This window comes from Crocodylus siamensis, chromosome 14, assembly GCF_052110815.1.
Source record: "Crocodylus siamensis isolate JL-2025a chromosome 14, ASM5211081v1, whole genome shotgun sequence".
Lineage (NCBI taxonomy): Eukaryota > Metazoa > Chordata > Crocodylia > Crocodylidae > Crocodylus > Crocodylus siamensis.
Genome location: NC_143408.1, coordinates 26,354,824 through 26,373,233, shown reverse-complemented (window position 1 = coordinate 26,373,233; position 18,410 = coordinate 26,354,824). Strand labels below are relative to the sequence as shown.

The window sequence follows — 18,410 nt, the reverse complement described above, 5'->3', positions numbered from 1 at the left end:
CGTGTGTCGGTAACTCTGCCCTTCATCTCCACTAGAGCAAAGTACGAATTACAAAACTGAACTTTTAAAGCAGAACTGGACTTTGCTTCTCAAAGGAAGTCGGTTTTCTGTTTTTGGATGGGAGCCCCCCCGTGCTTTGGTGTCGCAGTCGCGACCCGTATTGTAAGCCAGAGTTTTAAAGGTAGCGAAACAGAATTGTCCGGTAGCACAGTTGCACCAAACTGATTCCTGACCCGGCCCGCAGAGATATTGAGCCGATTTCTCACACTGGGATTAGTCAGTGCATGTGAGCATGCAGTTTGTACGCAGCCGCTGGCAGCACATCGAGGAGAAATCTTTAGACGGACGCTTAAGGCTCATTGCTTTCAGTACACAAGTGAGCAAGATAGCCTTCTAATTGAGAGCCTGCGATACTTCACGATCTCACTGAGTGCAGCGCTGCCGCGGGCCTGGCACCCTTCCTGGGCTCAACAAATCTAGTTTTTGATATCAAGCAATTTTTTTTTTCTTTCTCACTAAATGAAGCAAGATACACCCTATGGCAGCATTGCTCCTGCAGCTACAATATTCTCTTTACGGTCTGTTCCCGACACAGGGACTTCTCCAGACTACAAAAACATGTCGCTCTTTACTTGAATAATTTATTTGGAATACATCGCTATGCAACGGACAGTGAAAGAGGGAACTTTCAAAACTGTGCACAGTCGTTACAATCAATACATTCGCAACCATCGGAAATTTTGAGTGTAATCAGTGACAGGCTATAGGGTACATGGGGATAGGCATGTGAAGTGCTGTTTACTGCTCTGGGTTCCCCCTGGGTGGCTTTATAATGCTAGGCTCAGTTTGCAAGTGTGGCAGAAAAAAGCTGTTACTCTCTTAAAAGTTAAACACACAGAGGAAGGAAAGAAGATTTGCGACACTGTCTTATGCATAAGCAAATCATCCTGTAAAACATTATGGGAACTGGCTCTGGGATCGCGAGGGCCAGTACCTGTACACAATTCTGTGCTGAGAGTCCTAGATTACCAGGTCGGCGTTTTTGGGATGTATGGGGTGGCTCCAATGTGGCATCCTGGCCGGGCGCTGGATCCTGGCCGCTTCGTGACGAGCTGCTGATGGTTTTGCTGGCATCTCAGTCCTTCCCACGCAGGGGGAGCAGAGAAGGAGCAGCCCCCCCACCACGAGGAAAAATCCAGCAAACCAGCCCAGGAACATCGCCTCCCCAAATTCCCACCGCGGGACGATTTCTGGGATGGTCTCGTCCCAGAACTCGAGCACCGTGTTATAGGCAACCCAGGAAACGGGGGTGAGGGTCACGATTCCGGACATGCCAAAAATGGCCCCTCCGAAACACACCAGGCGTTTCCTTAGCTCCGGCTTGTCTTCCCAGGGCTTCCAGCAGTCCAGCCCGACACTGGAGAGCACGAACCCCAGGAGCCCCAGCCCGTTGGAGAGGCACATCAGGATCCGGGATACCCGGAGGTCCAGCGGCAGCGCCAGGAAAGAGTCGTAGGCTTTGCACTCCATGGCGCCTTCCTCCTGGATGATGCAGACCTGCCAGAGCCCCATGTTCCAGATCTCCAGTTCGTTTAAGTCCAAGTTGAGGTTCTTCCAGAGCGGCGCGTACGTGGTGACACAGGACGAGACCCACCCGAAGAGCGAGAGAAACATGCCACTCAGCTGAACTTTCCTGTTGCAGCTCCAAGCCATGCTAGCGCTGCGTCTGTAATCTGTGCCCCGGCTCCGCCGCTGGCGGGGCTGAGATAAGCTGAGGTGCTGGAGCAGAAGCTTTTGGTATTAACGCTTTTGGAGCTGTGTATTTATGGTGTGGATTTCCATGAATGTGCTGTTTTCAGTGGCCGGGCTATTGACAGAGAGCTGCTATTTGTTTCTAGCTTTCTGAGGAACAGCGTGGGGAAAATTCAAGCTTATACCACTAATTCCTGGGTGTGGCCACAATCATTTCATGTCTTGTTGGTTTTACTGTATTTAAAAAAAAAAAAAAAAAAAGGGTCCGTAAGTAGTCCTGGCTAGGCAGGAAATACGAGGTACACGAGGAGCTGAAATTCAATGCTAGGGAAGCGATCTATCAAAGCTCATCAGCCAATATCTCGGTGTGCGCAGCACTTTGCAGCTTCTGCAGGGGGGCCTGTCGCCAAGGCCCACGCAGCGTGGTTTTCCTGCCCCGGCCGCGACACAAAGCTGCAACCCCGAGCAGCTCCGAAGTGCGGCTGAGCTGTTCCCCTGCAGCCCGCTGGAGTCTCCTGCTTGTTGCTTGTGAGAGGCCGGGTGGGAGGGGATGCCCCGGTGCCTCCCGCTCCCGAGCCTCGTGCCCCGGGCTGCGTGGCACTCGTTGGGTTGTTGGCTCAGGCTGGGCGGCGCCCTGGTGCGGGTGGGCACTTGCAGGGGTAGTGGTTACAGCCGCGTTCCCACCTGCCTTGCCCGCCCAACTCGGTCCCAGCCGGCGCAGAAGGTGCGGGGCAGCAGGGGAGGGCGGGGGAAAGCGCAGGGGAGCTGCAGCAATGAGCCAGCGGGAGGAAGAGGAGGCAGGGATGGAGACCTGGGGAAGCAGGGGGCTTGTGTGCAGGGGGAAAGGCGAGGCGAGGCAGGGCCGTGGCACTGAGGCCGTTCAGGCGCGCACGTCGGAGGGTGTTGGCTGGAGAAAAGGCCCTGCGGGGAGAGGAGGGCCTGGCTGCCCCGGTGCTGACAGATGAAGACAATACCGATGACGCCCGTCCCGCCGCGCACAAGAGGGTTAAGCACTAAACACGCCAATCCCCCAGGCCTCAGGACCCCTGAGGTGAGAGGCTGGGCTTGGCAGGGAAAGCGCCACCGGCGGATTGGCAGCCGCAGGAGCGCGAGGCTGGGTGGGGAGGGGGCTGGCAGAGGGCTGGAGCCAGATCCCCCGGCCCCCTCCCACTCGCCCCTCCTGGCAGGTCGCTCGTCCCGAAACACGTCTCCACGGAGCAGGACCCCGAGGGGGTGCATCGGGCCCCACGGTCCCAGCATGGAGGGCAGGCCTCCGTGGGAAGGTCGCTGGCTGCGCAGCCCTCTTAACGCAGGCGCCGCGGTGGCACGAGGTGCTTTCCCGTCCCATGCTGGGGCTCAAGGCCCTTTCACAGGCAGGAGGGAATTAACCTGCGCCGCCTGCGCGGGGTGGTCCTGGCTCCATCACCCCAGACCAGCTGCTACAGGGACCGGAGACCTGACCCCCACGAAGCTGTCGCGGTGGCCCAAGGCCCACGGCCGGTGGGGGATGGAGCTGGATCCGGGGAAGCTGCCACTCGTCGCATCCGCAAGCCAGCTCCCCGATCCGTCTCCAACATAGCAGCCCTCTTGCGAGGCAGCCAGCGTCATGTCCAGGCCCGCACGGGGAAGGATCTTTGGCCGAGCCGCTCTCCCCAGGAGGGGCCCGTTGTGCTGGAGGTGAAGGCAAAGGTGCCCCCTGCGCTGGGCCAGCACCTTCCAGAGCCTGTGGTGAGCGGCTTGTATCTGCTGGGCTTGAGGAGGAGAGGAGCTCAGGGCAGCAGATGCTGGTGCTTGTGGGAGACATCCCTCTTCCCTGCCTCCTTCCCAGAGACCCAAGGAGCAAACGTTTGGCACTGGAAACCCCTCATCGTGCAGCCAGGGCCAGGCATGACAGCAGGAGGGACTCAGCGTGGGGGGCTTCTGGGGCAGGCGCAAGACCCCCCAAACCCTCACCCATTGCAACAGACTCTCTGGACTTAGCCCTGACGTGGCCCCGTGCATCCTCAGAAAGTGCTTTGTACACGTTCCCCCAGCGATAACCCCACAGGCTGGGCTGAGCTGCTATCTCCTCCCAGCGATGGAGAGTCCGGGACACAGATAAGGCGCAGAACAGGCCAAGGAGCCGTGGCGGAGCCGGGACACGACCCCTGCAGACCCCGCTGCGGGGAGAGGAAGATGACCCCGTGGCACTGAAGGCTCGTGGGGGCTCCCGAGGCGCCTGGCGACCCGGCCTGGCCAGCTGTTGCTCCGTGCCCAGACACGCAGAGGGAACACCATGTCAGGCTTGGGGAATTTCATCTTTATGGGGGGGATTAGTGCCTAATCCCTCCCTCATCTGCCCGCTTTGTTATCAAGAAGGAGATTGCGGGGCAAGGCCGGCGAATTACGGCATCCTCCTCCTGGGAGCCGCGGGGCTGGCACGGCCGTGGTCGAAGCCACGTCCATGGCAGAGCTGGGCTCGGCATGCGGGGCTCACGCCCCATGGCTGGAGGCGGCGGGGCACACGGGATACCCCCACATTGCAGCGATGAGCACCATGGCCCAAGCCGAGCTTTGCTGCCAGCCCCGCGAGAGCCAGTGCGGCCAGCGATGGGGCAGCTCAGCTCGGTCGAGACCTTTCGGAGGAGCTGGCAGCTGCAATGGTGCCAGGACCAGCCGAGCGCTGCTAAGGGAGGAGCGGAGGCCGGGATCCGTGCTCTCTGCAGAGCTTTAGGCCAAATGGGGAGGGGAAAGGGCTCTGCCTTCCTGACGTGCTGCCAAGGCCTGTCCCCTCGGGGTGTCCCGAGGAGAGAGGCTGCCCAGACTGGCTGCGCCCCCCCGTGCCCGGGGCATGGTCTGGGTGGCTGTGGGAGCTCTGCCTTCTCCTGCGCTCTGCCTGACAGATCAAAGGCAGCAGGATGATGAAGCTCCCGAGCGAAACCTCAGTGCTGACGTGTCGGGCAAGGTGTTCTGCTCCGCTTGTGATCACAGGAACGTCAGCCCTGGCTGGCAGCGAGGCCGGCGTCTCCCCGCCACCCCCCCGGACAAGGGGCCGGGGCAGCGCGGTGTTTGCAAGGTCGGCGTTCCTCTCCCTACGGCTGGCTCCGGGCTGTGGCCCACCGGGGCGGCCGGGGGCTGACTCAGCCTCTCCAGGATGCAGACAATGGGCACGTCTCGCCCTATGTGAGCTGCCCAGGGCATTTTGCCAGGCGGCAGGTCCTGCCAGGGCACGCCTGTGCCCAGCCCCAGGGGAAGGGAAGAAGGGGCCAGCCTCTGCCATCACCCCAAGCACTCTCCTTCGTGCTGCAAGCCCGCCTGGCCTGCCCCAGGCCCCGCGAGCATGGCTCACGGCTGTTCGGAGGGGGGACGCCTGGGCACCAGCCCGAGCTGGCCACCCCTTCGCTTCCCGGCCACCCCCGGAGGGGACGGGAGCTTCTGGCTGCTGGAATTTGAAGGGGCGGCCGAGGTCGCACGTCCCCCCGCCGCCTCGGGGCACGGCGCTCCCAGCCCGCACGTAGCAGGCTGCTGCGCTCCCTCATCCCGGGGATGCAGCGTGCACCTAGGAGGGGAACTGCCCCCCTTTCCCGACCCGGCCTGTCATGGGGAGCTGAATCTACCACCCTGAGCCCTGGATCCCCAAGCGAGACGAAGCCGCTTGTGTTTGGAGGCCTCACACCCCACAGGCTGCGGCTAAGTGGGTATTTATACCCTGGGGGCTACCCGGGCTATTTTAAACCTCCCCTCAGCAGGGAACCAGCTTTAACAGGGGCATGTGGCTGCCTCTAGCAGCTCCGTTCACGGCGCGGCAGGGAGGGGTTTTCCATCGACTCCATTGCAGCCCGATTGCTGCCAGTGCAGCAGCAGGATCGTGGCCCTGTCCGGGGAGTGGGACCTAGAGGGAGGAGCGGGAGCAAGGCCACGTTAGACCTGGGTGTACATGATGCACGGGCCAGCGGCTCCTTGCAGCGGGTGCCCCTGGTTGCCTCTCTCCTTGCAGCCTGTTGTACACGTGCTGCGGGTGCAACAACAGCAGTCTCTGCACCAAACGACCCGTGGTGGTGGCAGGAGTGCCACGTCCCCTCCGTGAGTGCTGCTGGCAGCTGCCCTGCGATGAGGGAAGGAGAGCATTTGCTCTGAGCTTGGGCCTCCTCGGTAAGGACCTAAGCAAGCCGGGGGCTCTCCCTCCAGCCATCCCCCTTCCTCCTCCTCGGCTCCTGGGAGGTTCAGCAGGGCTCGGGCTCGGGCTGGAGCTGGAAAGGGGGATCCCTCCTGCCTGCCGCAGCAGAAGCGTTGGGAAATTAACTCTGCAGGCGCCGGCGTCTCCAAGGCGGCGCGGCTCCCCCTTGCCCGAGCCTCCCTGATTAAATCATCCTGAGGTAATTCTGCGTGTCATTGAGGAAGATTAACGGGTGACCTTCTTCTCCCACAGCAGGATTGGAGGCGGCCGCCGTGCTCCTTGGCCCTCCCATAAGCTCCAGCCATGCGGGCCAGGAGGGGATTTGCCGCCAGGATGAATGGGAAGATGCCTGGCGGTGGACGGGACCCCGAGCGCTAGGCCGGGGCCAAGGCTTCAGATGGTGCTGGGCCCGCCGGCGGGAGCGGTGTCGGCCCCGGGGGGGATCGCGGCCCCTGCCGTGGCGGGCGCGATGAGGTAGGTGCGTTACGCGCGGTCGCAGCAGCGGTTCCCCTGGCCGACGTCAGCCCGAGGGGGCTCTGGGGCCAGAACCGCTCTCTCAGGAAAACCGGCGTTTTGTCTTCTGCTGCGGGGCTGAAGCAGAGCGGTTGGCGGCTCCGCACGGCAGCAGGTCCCCGGGCCTGGCTGGGGGTCTCGGAGCCGAACCAAGAAGCCTCCGGCTGCTCCGTCTCTGCCCTTGGTGGGAGGGCCTGGAGCGCTCCAGGACGCGCACGGCGCTGTACACGGGCTGGCCTCGCAGCTTCCCCTGTGCCCCGGCGGCGGGTGCTGTGGTGAGAGGCCTGGGTGCACGGCTCTGCGCAGCAGGCGGCAGCACTGACTTTCCGGGCCGGACTTCCAGGGACGCGGCACCACGAGCACGTCGTTCGCTGGGATTGAGCCTGATGCTGCAAGCCGAGCGGGCAAGGGAGCTGCCAGCTGAGCGGCACCAGGATTCCCGTCCCAGCCCGGCGTGCCGCTGGGTTCCCCACTGTAGATGCGTCTCAGACGGGGTGGAAGGAGCAAGGTGGGTGATGCCGGCTCAGGGAGGGGGCATCGCAGGGGTGTTTGTAGTAAAGGCAGGAGGGCTCAGCGCTTGGTGCGGGGTGCGGAGCTGAGCTGCTTCTCTTTGCAGCAAGCAAGGTGAAGGGGGAGCTCTGCTGGGCCCAACACAGCCAGGCTCCATCCAGCTCTGCCCAGGGCAGCCACGTGCATCTCGGACAGCCCAGCCCAGCGCCCCTTGCCCTGGCAGCGATGTCCTTGCACCTGGCTGCTTCTCTGGCGGGGCGGCTGGAGCTGCCACAAAAGCAGAGCAACGGCACTGCCCCAGGGACTCGGCCTGCCGCTCACACGTGTGCTGCCCGTGCAGCGATTCGCCGCCGGCGTCTGGCGAGGAGCAGTCACAAATACTGTGCGACACTCCTAAGGAGACCCAAGGTCCTGCCCTCCAGGAGGGACCCAGCCTTGTGGGTGGCTTTTGCTGGTGCCACAGGCAGGGGCTGCATAATGGGAAGGCTAACCAGGCAGCTCCCTGTTAGCCCTTGCGGGGAGGAGTTGCTCCCAGGTGCCCCAGCTGTGCCCAGCGCCCCATTGCAAAGATGGGCCCTGCTCTGAAGGACTTGCCAAACCAAGGCTGGGAGGAGAAACAGGTCTGGAAAGAGATGCGGGGCTTGCCCATGGCCACAGGGCAAGGCAGTGGCCGGACAAGGCATCCAGGGCCATTGTCCTGCCCAGGCTGTGCCGGTCGCTGGCTGCGCTGGGCACTGGCGTTGCTACAGCGGTTACGCGCTGGGCACGGCCGACTGGCAGTGACACCTCCCGAGGCAGCGCGAGTGCAAGGCTGGTGCACGGCGGTTGGTAGTTGCACTGCAGAGAGGAGGCCATCTGGGAGGGGAGCTGTGCTGGCCACTTCCACGAGGCCTGAGCTGTGTGTGCATGGGTGTGCACGTGCACATGGGCATGTTCAGCTGCATACTACGTGCTCCACCAGCATGCGCGTGGCCTGTTGCAGGAACAGCACACATGGTTAGGAGAGGGATCTGGGCATGGGTGGGGTGACAGGACCAGTTTCGTGGGATGCTAAAAGAGTTCCTAACCCCAGAAGAGTCCTGAGTTTAGAGGGGGTTGCGCAGGAGTGCTCCTACACCCCCGTGGCAGGGCCTGTGTTCCTAAATCCCCTCCACCCTTTTGGAAAGCACTGTCTTTTGCCTCTGTTTCTGCTGCAAATGCAGCTCAGCTGAGCGGAGGTCTCCTCCCCTCCCGCATGGGCCTGTGAGAGCCACACGCCAGGTCTCTACGGGCAGGAGCAGGGCAGCGATTAAGGCAGCAGATCAGCCCCAGCCCAGGATGGGGGAGAGGTGCCGCAGGGGCTTGGGTGCCATCTCCAGGGCCTCATTCCCCCTTTTTTATTGAACCTCGCCCAGGCGCTTCTCCTTGAAGGGACCGTTTCAGTCTTGAAGGCTGAGCACCATTAATGGTAGGAGACCGCGGGGGTCACACAAGCTCAGCCCCTGCATTCAGGGGAGAGAAGCAGGCACCATTCGAGTGCCCCTGTTGCACAGCTTTCTCCCCAGGCATTGCAAGCAGCCCACAGGCTGGCTCATGTTCCTGCAGTTCCTCCCGTGATGGCTGCCAGGCGCCCGGCTGGTTTGCAAGCAGGGGAGTGGGCTCAGTTTACCCAGCAGTGGTGCTCCTGGCGGCACTTGCCCCCGGCTCCAGCTCAGACCAGCGCCCTGGCCTTGCCTGTACGACGGACTCATCCCTGGCAGGTTCAACCAAGCCGAGCTGCCTCACGACCGGTGGGTGTGCACAGCTGCCAGCTCCCCCGTGGAGTCTTGTGGCCGGTTGATGATTGTGCCTGAGCGTGGGATGGGAGAAGGGGTCTCCGGGAGGAGATGGCCCATAAGCTACTGCTCATCCAACTAATAAGAAGGGAGAGCAACCCCTGGCTGAGTCCTGTGAGACCCAACTGCCCTGACGGGAATGGGGCATACACCTCTGAGCCGGATCGGGCCGGTAACTCATCACGGGATGCCCACCCCAGTCTCACTGGGAAGGGGTCTTTCCCTGCGCCTGTCCCTTCATTGCTGGAGGCATTGCTCTGCCTCCAGCCTGCTCCTTCCAGCAACCAGCACGTTATCGTAGGGGCTTTTGCCAGGCAGGGTCTGCCGGAGAGGGGCAGCCTTTCCCACTCTCCGGGCAGCTGGCAGAGCCCCGGGCATCACCAGTGAAGGCTGAGCGGCCGTGCCCACGGAAAGGACCTGCCCCTCTCCCTGCACAATGCTATTATAGCAGGTAATTGGCTTAGCCATCTGCTATGGCAGCGTAACCAAACACGGCTACACGGCTCTGATCGGCCTTAACCCCATTATCTTAATGCAGGCTGCCCCTGCCACGGCAGCGAGGCGCATCCCCAGGCCCCAGCCCCAGAGCTGTGGGACAGCAGTTGGAAAACATCCCCCTACGTTGTCCCGGCAGCCTGCATTCACCCACCCCAGCACGTTGTGAATTACAGGGGAAACTATCCCCCGTTTCCCATTCCTGGGAGAGGGCAGAGGCCGTCTCCCAGGAGCAAGACACTTGGGTGGCAGCTCTACCGATGCTCAGGCTTTTGCCCAGCGGCTGGAGGCTCCCGTAGGTCGAAGGTTTCCCATGCGATAAAAGAGGATGGAGATTGACTGCTCGCCAGCTGATCCACAGTAGCTGCCCCATTGTCTCACGGTCACCGGGTCACGGGCCCGGACCCCAGTCGTGGGCAAGGTGCTTGCAAGTCCCAGCTGCTAAGGCCCCCCACGAAGCCTCAGCCATTGCCACGTAGCTCTGGCTGGGACCGTGGCGCTCTGTGCAGGTCCCGAACGCCACCTGCAAGCCATGACGCCCTTCCCTCCCTCCTGAAGTCCCCCTGGCACGCGGGGCCTGTGATGTTTCCCTGCCTGCCGGGGTGTTGCGACGGTGGTGCCAGGGGCCGGACGCGGGCCTCGCTGGCGGGGGGCAGGGAGCTGCGGTGCCAGACCACAAGCCGCGCCGATCCGTGTTGACACTCGTTCTGGAAACCGGTTCTGACAAAGAGGCTTCTGTGCCTGGCAGGCATCCAGCCTGGAGCACCCGGCCCCAGGTGGAGGGGAGATCAGGGGAGACGCAGCAGCCACGGCGCACGGCTCAGGATCCTGCCAGCCCGCGGAGACGCCCCTGGCGGCGTTTGCATTTCTAAGTAGTGTTTTGGGCCGCATCCAACTTCCCTTTCTATGAAGATATGCATTGTGACACCTGCAGTGTGGCGAGCCCTCCCGAGACAAAGCGCTGAGGCTCTTTTGGCACCACGAGGTGGGTGAAGGGCCTGGTGCTGCTCTCCATCCGTGGAGCTGTCTCCTACACAGCCCAGTGGCTTGGTGCAAAACCTTTGCAGCTGGCCCGTCCCTTTGGTTTCCTTCCCCCTCTGCCAAAGCAATCACAGGAAGCGATGAGCTGCCCGGAGTCATTTTCAGGGATTTGCGTCCGGCTATGCTAATCCCACCCTGCCCTCAGCTCACATTGCATCTGGATCCGGCACAGGGTGCTGCTGCTGTGCTAATGAAAAAGCCTGCAGCTCGGCCAGGCCTTGGCTTCCTCCTGCTGTACCGCGATGCAGGTGCTCTGCGGTGTTACTGGAGCAGGGCAGTGGGAGGTGGGTGTACAAATGTCCACACAGGCCCAGCCCCAAACTGAGTAAGTGCCACCCGGTTCTGCTGTGATCTAATAGCGGTGCGGGCTGTTTTGCTCCTTAATAACAGCAGGAGCGTCCACCGCAGGGCTGCCCATCCTGGCGGCAGAACCTGGTGTCTCTGCAGCAGTCAGGCATGAGATTACACCGGTGACGAGTGTTAGGTCTTAAAAGTGCTTGGCCCGTGTTAGATACAGTGCACCCCCAAAGAAAACCCTCCCCTTCGAGGTCTCCAAGTGTTAGAGGGGTCAATTCACCAGATTGCTGCGGGGCTGGCTCAAGTGCTTGGGACTAGGACCCAGCTCTGCCACAGACTCCCCCAGTGACCTTGGGCAAGTTGCTTGCTCTCTCTGTGCCTCAGGTCCCCGCGTATAATGCAGAGACAGCCATCTCCCGCAGGAGCTGCGTGGGCTGGTAGGTGCTGTGGGATTGATGAAGCATGTGGCAGGTATAGTGACCAGGGCTACTTGGCATCAGACATAAAGCCTGAGCTCCCCAGTAGCTCTGCATATGGGTCCAGGGGCTTTAAACAATGTGTGCCTATGCAGGCAGCATGGCCCCTGCAAGCAGACAGCGCCGGTCAGTCTCAGGGACTGAGCTGCCTGCAGCCACACGTCCTTGCAGGCCAGACTGGAGGCTGGTGAAGGACCTTGACTGCCTCCCCAGCCTGGCAGGAGGAGCCCGGCTCTGTGGATGGCAAGGTGCCTTCATTAGGGAGCCCCCCAGCTAACCTAAGCCTCCTCTTGGTGTTTCCCCGGGCAGGATTCCTCCCTGGCGAAGGTGCAAAGCGCTGGGCTAGGCCCGCCCGCCCGCCAGGCTCAGCCATGGTGCTGCCCGTCACCAGCAGCAACATGGAGCTGCGGCAGGACAACAGCCTCTGCGTGCACAACGACGTGGGCAGCTGCCGGCTGACGTACGAGGAGTCCCGGAGCCGCCGGAAATCCATCCCCCCGGCGCAGACGCCTACGGCCAAGCACATGCTGGCCTACCTGCCCCGGCCCCCGACCGACACCAGCCGCTACGGCACCTTCCCGCAGAAGGTAGGGCTGCCGGCCTCGTGCTAGGGGGTGGGCATGGCGTCACGGCCCACTGGACCCTGCTCCTGCCCTGCTTCCCATAGCCGCCCTGGTGAGTCCAGGTGGCTCCGGGCAGGGTGGGGACATGCTGCCAGGGCATCGGCTCCAGAGCCAGGGCATGGGGTGGAGGAGCATCTCCGTTTGGCACCCCTGCCGCTGGTTCAGCTGGACGCAGGAGCCTGCTGCTTTGGGTTTTGCTGGTGGTGCCCTGACCCGGTGGGGCTGCAATCCAGCCACGCACGCCCGAGGCAAGGGGCGCTGTATACATAGCATCAGAGGTGGCCAGGACAGCGTGCCCTTGCTGCTCATGGCAGCATTCTCATGGAGACCCGTCTTCTGGTGTCCCCCCGACTGGTGGTTGGGGTGGGGACTGGCTTTGTCCTGGGGGGGTCAGCCCGCTGTTGGGAGTCTTTTTTTGCACTGGTCCTGGAAGCACTGCAATACCAGGTCAATGCATGGAGTGGACGGAGCACGCTCCGGTTCCACCACCCAATACCAAAAAGAATTTGCTCAACATGAGCAGAAGGCAGGGAGAGGCTGCAGGGTAAGGCTCCTGCTTTGCTGCTGCTTCGCCTCATGGCTGTTGGGAGTCATGGCTGCTAACCGCGGGAAGCCCACTCGGGCTCCGCCAGGCTCGGGACCCTGCTGGGCCGGGCGCTCCCAAAGGAGACTCCAGCTTGTGCAGGTGAGACAGGCCAAGGGGAGGAAGGGCTGTGGCTTGATGCTGACCGGTTCTCATCTCCCCCCTAGCCTGAAGTGATGGCCATACCCACGGGGCTGTCGGAGGAAGCCCAGCTGCTGCCGGACTCCACCACCACCAGGAGAAGTGCCCTGTCGTCCCACTTCCTGCCCCTGCCCTGCAGCCCCAAGGACCGCTCCATTGCACAAAGGAGGCTCAGCACGATGGAGCCAATGGGCACAGAGGCGGCTGCGCCCGCCAAGCACCGCCCCAGCGTCTCCATCAACACGGAGGACCTGCCCAGGTACCGGCGGGCATCCCGCAACGAGCCGCAGCCCCTGCTCCGGGACATCAACACGCGGTGGTACCCCCGGCATGCCCTCAGCGCGCCCAACATCCCCAACACGGCACGCAGCAAAACACCCACCCGCAGCATCATCTCCATCCCCACTTCAGACAAGTCCCAGAGCCGGCGCTGCAAGCTCATCGACGACGACCGCCAGTTCAGCTTGTCCAACAAGCAGCAGCGGCAGCGCTACGTGACCAAGGTGGGCAAGTGCCAGGTGAACCTGGGCCGCATCCAGGAGAAGAAGAGGTTCCTGTCGGACATCTTCACCACCATCGTGGACCTCAAGTACCGCTGGTTCCTCTTCGTCTTCATGATGTGCTACATCACCACCTGGCTGGTCTTCGGCGTCATCTATTTCTTCGACGTCTGGGTCAGAGACGACGTCAGCCACATAGGAGACCCCGAGTGGAAGGCTTGCATCGAGAACGTGGACAGTTTCCTCTCTGCCTTACTTTTCTCCGTGGAAAGCCAGAGGACCATCGGCTACGGCTCCCGGATGGTGACGGCCAATTGTGTCGAGGGGGTCATTCTGCTGATGATCCAGTCCATCATCGGGTCCATGATCGACGCCCTCATGGTGGGCTGCATGTTTGTCAAGATCTCCCGGCCCAAGAAGCGTGCCCAGACCTTAATCTTCAGCAAGCAGTGCGTCATCTCCCATCGGGATGAGAAGCTCTGCCTCATGTTCCGCATCGGGGACCTCCGGGACAGCCACATGGTGGACGCCAAGATCCGGGCCAAGCTGATCAAGTCCAGGCAGACCAAGGAAGGAGAGTTCATCCCGCTGGAGCAGTCAGAGCTGAACCTGGGCTACGACACGGGTGAGGACAGGCTCTTCCTGGTCGAGCCGCAGATCATCTGCCACGTCATCAATGACCACAGCCCCTTCTGGGACATGTCAGCCGAGTCGCTCAAGAGGGAACAGTTCGAAATCATCGTGATCCTCGAGGGCATCGTGGAAGCCACGGGTGAGTGCTTTGGGGGTGGAGGGGGCCCAGCGGGTGGGATGGCGTTCCCTCTCCTGGAGCCGCAGGCCGCACACGTTACACCCAGGTGAATTCCCAGACTGCTGGGTAACAGCTGCTGGAGGAGAGGAAGTGCTGGCATCGCTCTAGAGCCCCCAACCTCTGTTTCCCTTCGTGCCTCAATTTACCCAGTCTGAAAAATGGGTATTCTAATCCCTCCTTCAGCTTCTCTAGGACTGGTGGGGCAGCCTGTGGAGGGAGAACCCATGCCCCTGCCTGCTGTGCAGTTGTGCCGCAGTGGCTGGTGAGGTGCTTTGGAGAGGAAGAGCTGAGAGGTGATGAGGATCAGGAGCCTAGTGGCCTGACCTGTCAGCCTCTTGCTCAGCAAAGCAGGGGTGGCAGGGGCCGGGGAAGGCCCATCCATGGCACCTGGCACCACGCGAGGTGAGGAGTCAGCCTGCAGGCCTGCCCGAGGGCAGCAGGAGGCAGGAACCGGGGGCAAGAAGCCCTGTGCACCCATTGCCATGCAGTGGGGAGTGCCGTGGCCCCTTCTGCCCTCCTGGCATGGCTCTTAATCCCTGCAAAACCCACAAGGCTGGGATAACGTGCTGTCGTGATCTGCAGACCGAGTGTTTGAAAGTGCTCGGGACCCAGCCGGCCAGGCAGCTCCTGGCACAAGCTGCTACGCAGAGCCTGGGCGGCTCACAGCACAGGGAGCAAAGCATGTGTCCGGCATCCTCCGAAGGGAGAGGCGTGTGCTGGAAACACACATGGGCCCTTCTGGGATGCAGCTGCTCCTGGGCGAAGAGCAGGGAAGTCCATGGGATCTGTGGCACGTGCAGGCGGGCGCAGCTCTCTTCCCATTACCAGCAGTTCCCCCAGGCAGCTCTATGCACGTGAAAGGCTCTCCCTTCTCAACGCAGGTGTGGGGACACGGTGACTGTGGGGGTGTGGGGGGATGACAGCACAGGGCATGTCCCTCCCCTGGTCATGGGGGGTTGTCACTGTGGGCCTTGAAGCATCCTTTTCCCTATGCAGGTGGGTGATGTTTTTGACCCGTCCTCTCTTCTCCTCCCCCAGTTCTGTGCAGTGCCCATCCTGTCTCCATCTCTTGCCTCAGTGCAGGGTTGGACTCGTGGCCCAGCGGCACCATCCAGCAGTGCCCGGGGGCTCTGGGCAAGGCAGCCACTTTGGGTTCCCCCTGCTGGTCACTTCTCTCTGGCTTCCACAGTCAGCAAAAAGGATGGGAAAGGACAGTGGTTGCCTTGCATCTCCTACCCGGCTTGTGTGAGGAGCTGGTGGGGGAGCTGGCAACCCTGCATGAGGACGGTGGGGTATCCTCTCCCTGGAAGGACAGGGCTGGAAGAGCTGTGCTGCTTTTCAGCACAGGGCAGCCCATCCTGAGAGCAAAACCCTGCAAGAGTCGGGTGTGATGGCCTTGGGGAGGAGAGTCCTCGAGCAGGGACCCTCTGCAAGGGGAGATGAGCCCACTTAAAATATGGTAGCAAAGCAGTAGGGGAGGGCTGCGCTGCATCCAGCACTGGGCTGTTCCCCAAAGGCTGGTCCTCGGGGCCACTCTGCCTTTTGTCATGGTGACACGTATGGGAAGATGACTGCAGATGCGAGGGACGCTGCAGATGCTGTCGGGCCACTGGAGTCTGACAGCAACCCCAGCGTGCATCGCCGTTGGGGTGAGAGTGGTCCTGTTCTGCAACCGCAGAGAGAGCAGACGAGGGTTGGGTTCCTCCTAGTCCCCACACCTGGAGCCAGCGTGGGTGGAGGTCGCGTGTCAGCCCACGGTCTTGCTTTAGGTCCAGGTGCCCAGACAGTTGCTGTCTGTGCAAGTCTAATCGTGGAGGGGCTCCTGTGGGTATCACTGCAAATCCACAGGCCTCAGTGGTGCGGGGCTCCGCCTGTGCTCCAGTGCCCTTTCCCCACCAGACCTTGTGCTTTGATGCAGACCGGGGTGGCCAGGGGTGGCCAGACCATCCTACATACCCAGCCTCTGACTGTGGCAGCACCCAGGGATGATGCAGCCTGTCCCCGAGGAAGCGTTCTCCTGACCCCAGGTAGAGGCCGTCCTATGCCCTCAGGCAGGAAGGCTGTGTCCTTTCTCCAGGCATCACGATGCATCTGGTTCATGGTCCTGACTGCATCTGCTTCCTTCCCCTTGCAGGGATGACATGTCAAGCCCGGACTTCGTACGTGGAGGACGAGATCCTCTGGGGATACCGATTCGAGCCCTGCATGTCCCTGGAGAAGGGGGCTTTCCGTGTTGACTACAGCCGCTTCGAGAAGACCTTTGAGGTGCAGACCCCGGTGGTCAGTGCCAAGGAGATGTATGAAATGAGGGAGATGGAGCACCAGGACCGCTCCACCCTGAGCCTCTACTGGGACCATATGTTGCAGCCCTGCGTTTCCACCGAGCTCCTTGAGGACCTGCCAGGGGAGGGGCCCAGTGAGGACGTCCTGGCCAGGCTCAACATCCCCAACATCATGGAGGAGAGGAGCTCCGAGCTCCAAGCCCAGGACGTCAGTGTCTAAGCTGCACCCCAACGTGGCACAGCAGGAGGGGCCCCAGCCGGAAGGAGCCTGCTGCTTTGCATCCCCCTGAGCTTGGGGGTGGGCCAGGGAAGGCGGGCTGCTACCCAGCCATAGGGGTGCCCCAAACCCTTCACCCAGAGGCCGCTCACTCTGGGCTGGAGAGGTCCTTGTGTGTGGCATGGGCAGCAGGCCGTGGGGAGCCGGTGGAGTGGGAGCCTTGGGGCTCCAAAAGGTTGGTTCATGGCATTTCTCAGTCACTGACTTGCAGTGGAAGAAACTCCCTGGCCCCTGGGAGGGTAATGCCATGCCCCCTGGCCTCTGCTGCCCATGCAAAATGCCCTGGGCTCCCAGCTCTGAGGCTGGTGCACTGCCGGGGCTATTGCAGCTCGAGGTGCCCCAGGGAAGGCTGCAGCCAGGGGAACCGTGCTCCACAGCTGCTAGTTCACAGAGTCCACCTCTGTCCCTTTCGGACATTTCATCCTTGGTTGAGGCCACGCCCTTTGCATACTGCGGGTGCCTGGCCCCGGTACCCCTGGCCCCGGCCTGGGCACTCCTGTGGAAGTGTCTTGTGCTGACAGTGCCATATGAAACTCACTCTCTCTGTGTCAGGTGCCCCTGGCCCTGCCCCTGTCCTCTGTCACCCCCAGCTCCCACACGCAGTCCTTCTCACAGTCCCGGCTGCAACTCAGATGAATTATTTTTGCAATGTTCTGCTTTTGTAATAAGGACACCGGGAACCCAAGCCTCCTACGAGCCAGCAGGTGATTAAAGCCCCATAAAAAATGGAGACCAGCATTTTGCATGCATGCATATGTGTGTGTATCACCTCTGGCAGGCAGATATCTGGTTAGGGCGTTGTTAAAAATCTGAACATGGTTTGCAGAGGTGCCGTCTGTTGCATCCCCGATGTCAGCAGGACTGGGGGTGCATTGCCTCTCTGCCTGCCAGGCCTGGCATTCCTCTCGCCCAACAGCTGCATGGGGCTATGGCAAACGCCCCTGCCGGAGGTAACGGCAGCCATGGCACGTGCCACATCCATTTTAATCGGGCTTCTAGAAATGCAGAGGGTCAACTTAAGCTGATGATCTCTGGATACTGGGTTTTCAACCATGGCAAATGTCATGGGACGGGTGGTGATAGGTCCCCACAGCCATGCAGTACAACCTTGCAGTCTGTGGGTCAGCTGGAGAGAGCCAGACCAGAGCCACTGTGTGAGCCTGGCCATGCTGGATGGTGCAGAGGAAGAGGTTGGGGCAGTGACAGGGTGGGGGAAGCTCACAGCTGCTGGGTTTGTTCTGCAGCCTTGTACAAATAACCCAAACTTCTGCACTCCCACCTGGCACCTCTCCCGGGCCTGGGAATGCACTCAGCACTTGTCCTTCTGCTTATAGAGGGAGCAGGTTTTTCCTTTTCCCTTCACCCTGTTTGATGGCAGAGCTGGCGCTCGAACCGAATGAACCAATCTGACATGGAGGAACAGCAGAGGACGGCTTCCAGCCTGCAAGCAGCTCACCGTGTTGGTTCGCACCTAAAGCCTTTGGACTGAGTTTGCTGGGTGGGGGCAGCTTCAGTCCTATGTCAGGTCTGGCTGCCAGGCTAGAGCAGGAGTCTTGCGGGCTGCAGGGGTTTATGTCTCCTGCACTGGTTTAAGAAACGGTCACGGAGGAAAATGCAGGCACCGGAGGACAGCATCCAACCGTGGGGAAGACGAGGAGGAAAGCTGGATGATTACATAGCCCAAGACTGGCAAGTCCCCTGCCAAAATGTGAGGGAGACACAGCCGCTGCATGTATTAGCAGGGATATTTGTTGTCCTTGCATGCTAGGAGCCTTGTAAGTGCAGCTAGACGTCCAGATGAACTCTGCATCGCCTGCATCCCTGGCAGACGCAGGCGGTGCGGAGCGGGGCAGACAGCTGTTCCCCCGCGAGCGTCTCTGTGGTTGTGTAATGGGGAAGCGGGTTAAGTTGTTTCCGTCACCGGCATTTCATAAAAAGGGAGATTGCTTCGAGGCATTATCTCCATCACATGCTCCTTGTCATGCTCCTCCTGGGATTAGCTCAAATATGGTGCAATCAGCCCCAAAGAGCCCTAGTTACTGCTTCCTGATCCCATGTCGAGTGGGAGCTATTTTTAGCATTTAATTGCGCTGGCGGCTGCAGCACACGATAGGAGATGAACCCGCCTGGCATGCGGCT

The 18,410-nt window shown here is 61.3% G+C and overlaps 2 protein-coding genes and 1 pseudogene across 2 annotated transcripts; 1 reads left to right on the top strand and 2 right to left on the bottom strand.

Moving 5' to 3' along the window:
• Positions 1-621: 621 nt before the first annotated feature.
• On the bottom strand, positions 622-1,997 carry CLDN25 (claudin 25). The gene has a single exon (XM_090027250.1). It carries the CDS (start codon positions 1,711-1,713, stop codon positions 1,021-1,023), a length of 693 nt encoding a protein of 230 aa, XP_089883376.1. The 5' UTR covers positions 1,714-1,997; the 3' UTR covers positions 622-1,020.
• A 980-nt stretch (positions 1,998-2,977) lies between these two features.
• On the top strand, positions 2,978-16,991 carry LOC149853523 (G protein-activated inward rectifier potassium channel 4-like). The gene is made up of 8 exons (XM_090027694.1): positions 2,978-4,807; positions 5,729-5,883; positions 6,161-6,382; positions 6,765-8,700; positions 9,989-10,225; positions 11,364-11,641; positions 12,428-13,673; positions 15,847-16,991. Exons 5-8 carry the CDS (start codon positions 10,147-10,149, stop codon positions 16,212-16,214), a joined length of 1,971 nt encoding a protein of 656 aa, XP_089883820.1. The 5' UTR covers positions 2,978-4,807; positions 5,729-5,883; positions 6,161-6,382; positions 6,765-8,700; positions 9,989-10,146; the 3' UTR covers positions 16,215-16,991.
• On the bottom strand, positions 12,088-12,211 carry LOC149853524 (U2 spliceosomal RNA; annotated as a pseudogene).
• Positions 16,992-18,410: the final 1,419 nt, after the last annotated feature.

Excerpts from the sequence above, each read along its gene's own strand:
- CLDN25 (XM_090027250.1), bottom strand. The coding sequence starts at position 1,713 with ATGGCTTGGAGCTGCAACAGGAAAGTTCAGCTGAGTGGCATGTTTCTC.
- LOC149853523 (XM_090027694.1), top strand. The coding sequence starts at position 10,147 with ATGAAGATATGCATTGTGACACCTGCAGTGTGGCGAGCCCTCCCGAGA. Across the intron at positions 10,226-11,363 it reads GGCTCTTTTGGCACCACGAG|GATTCCTCCCTGGCGAAGGT; the intron begins GTGGGTGAAGGG and ends TTCCCCGGGCAG. Across the intron at positions 13,674-15,846 it reads GGGCATCGTGGAAGCCACGG|GGATGACATGTCAAGCCCGG; the intron begins GTGAGTGCTTTG and ends TTCCCCTTGCAG.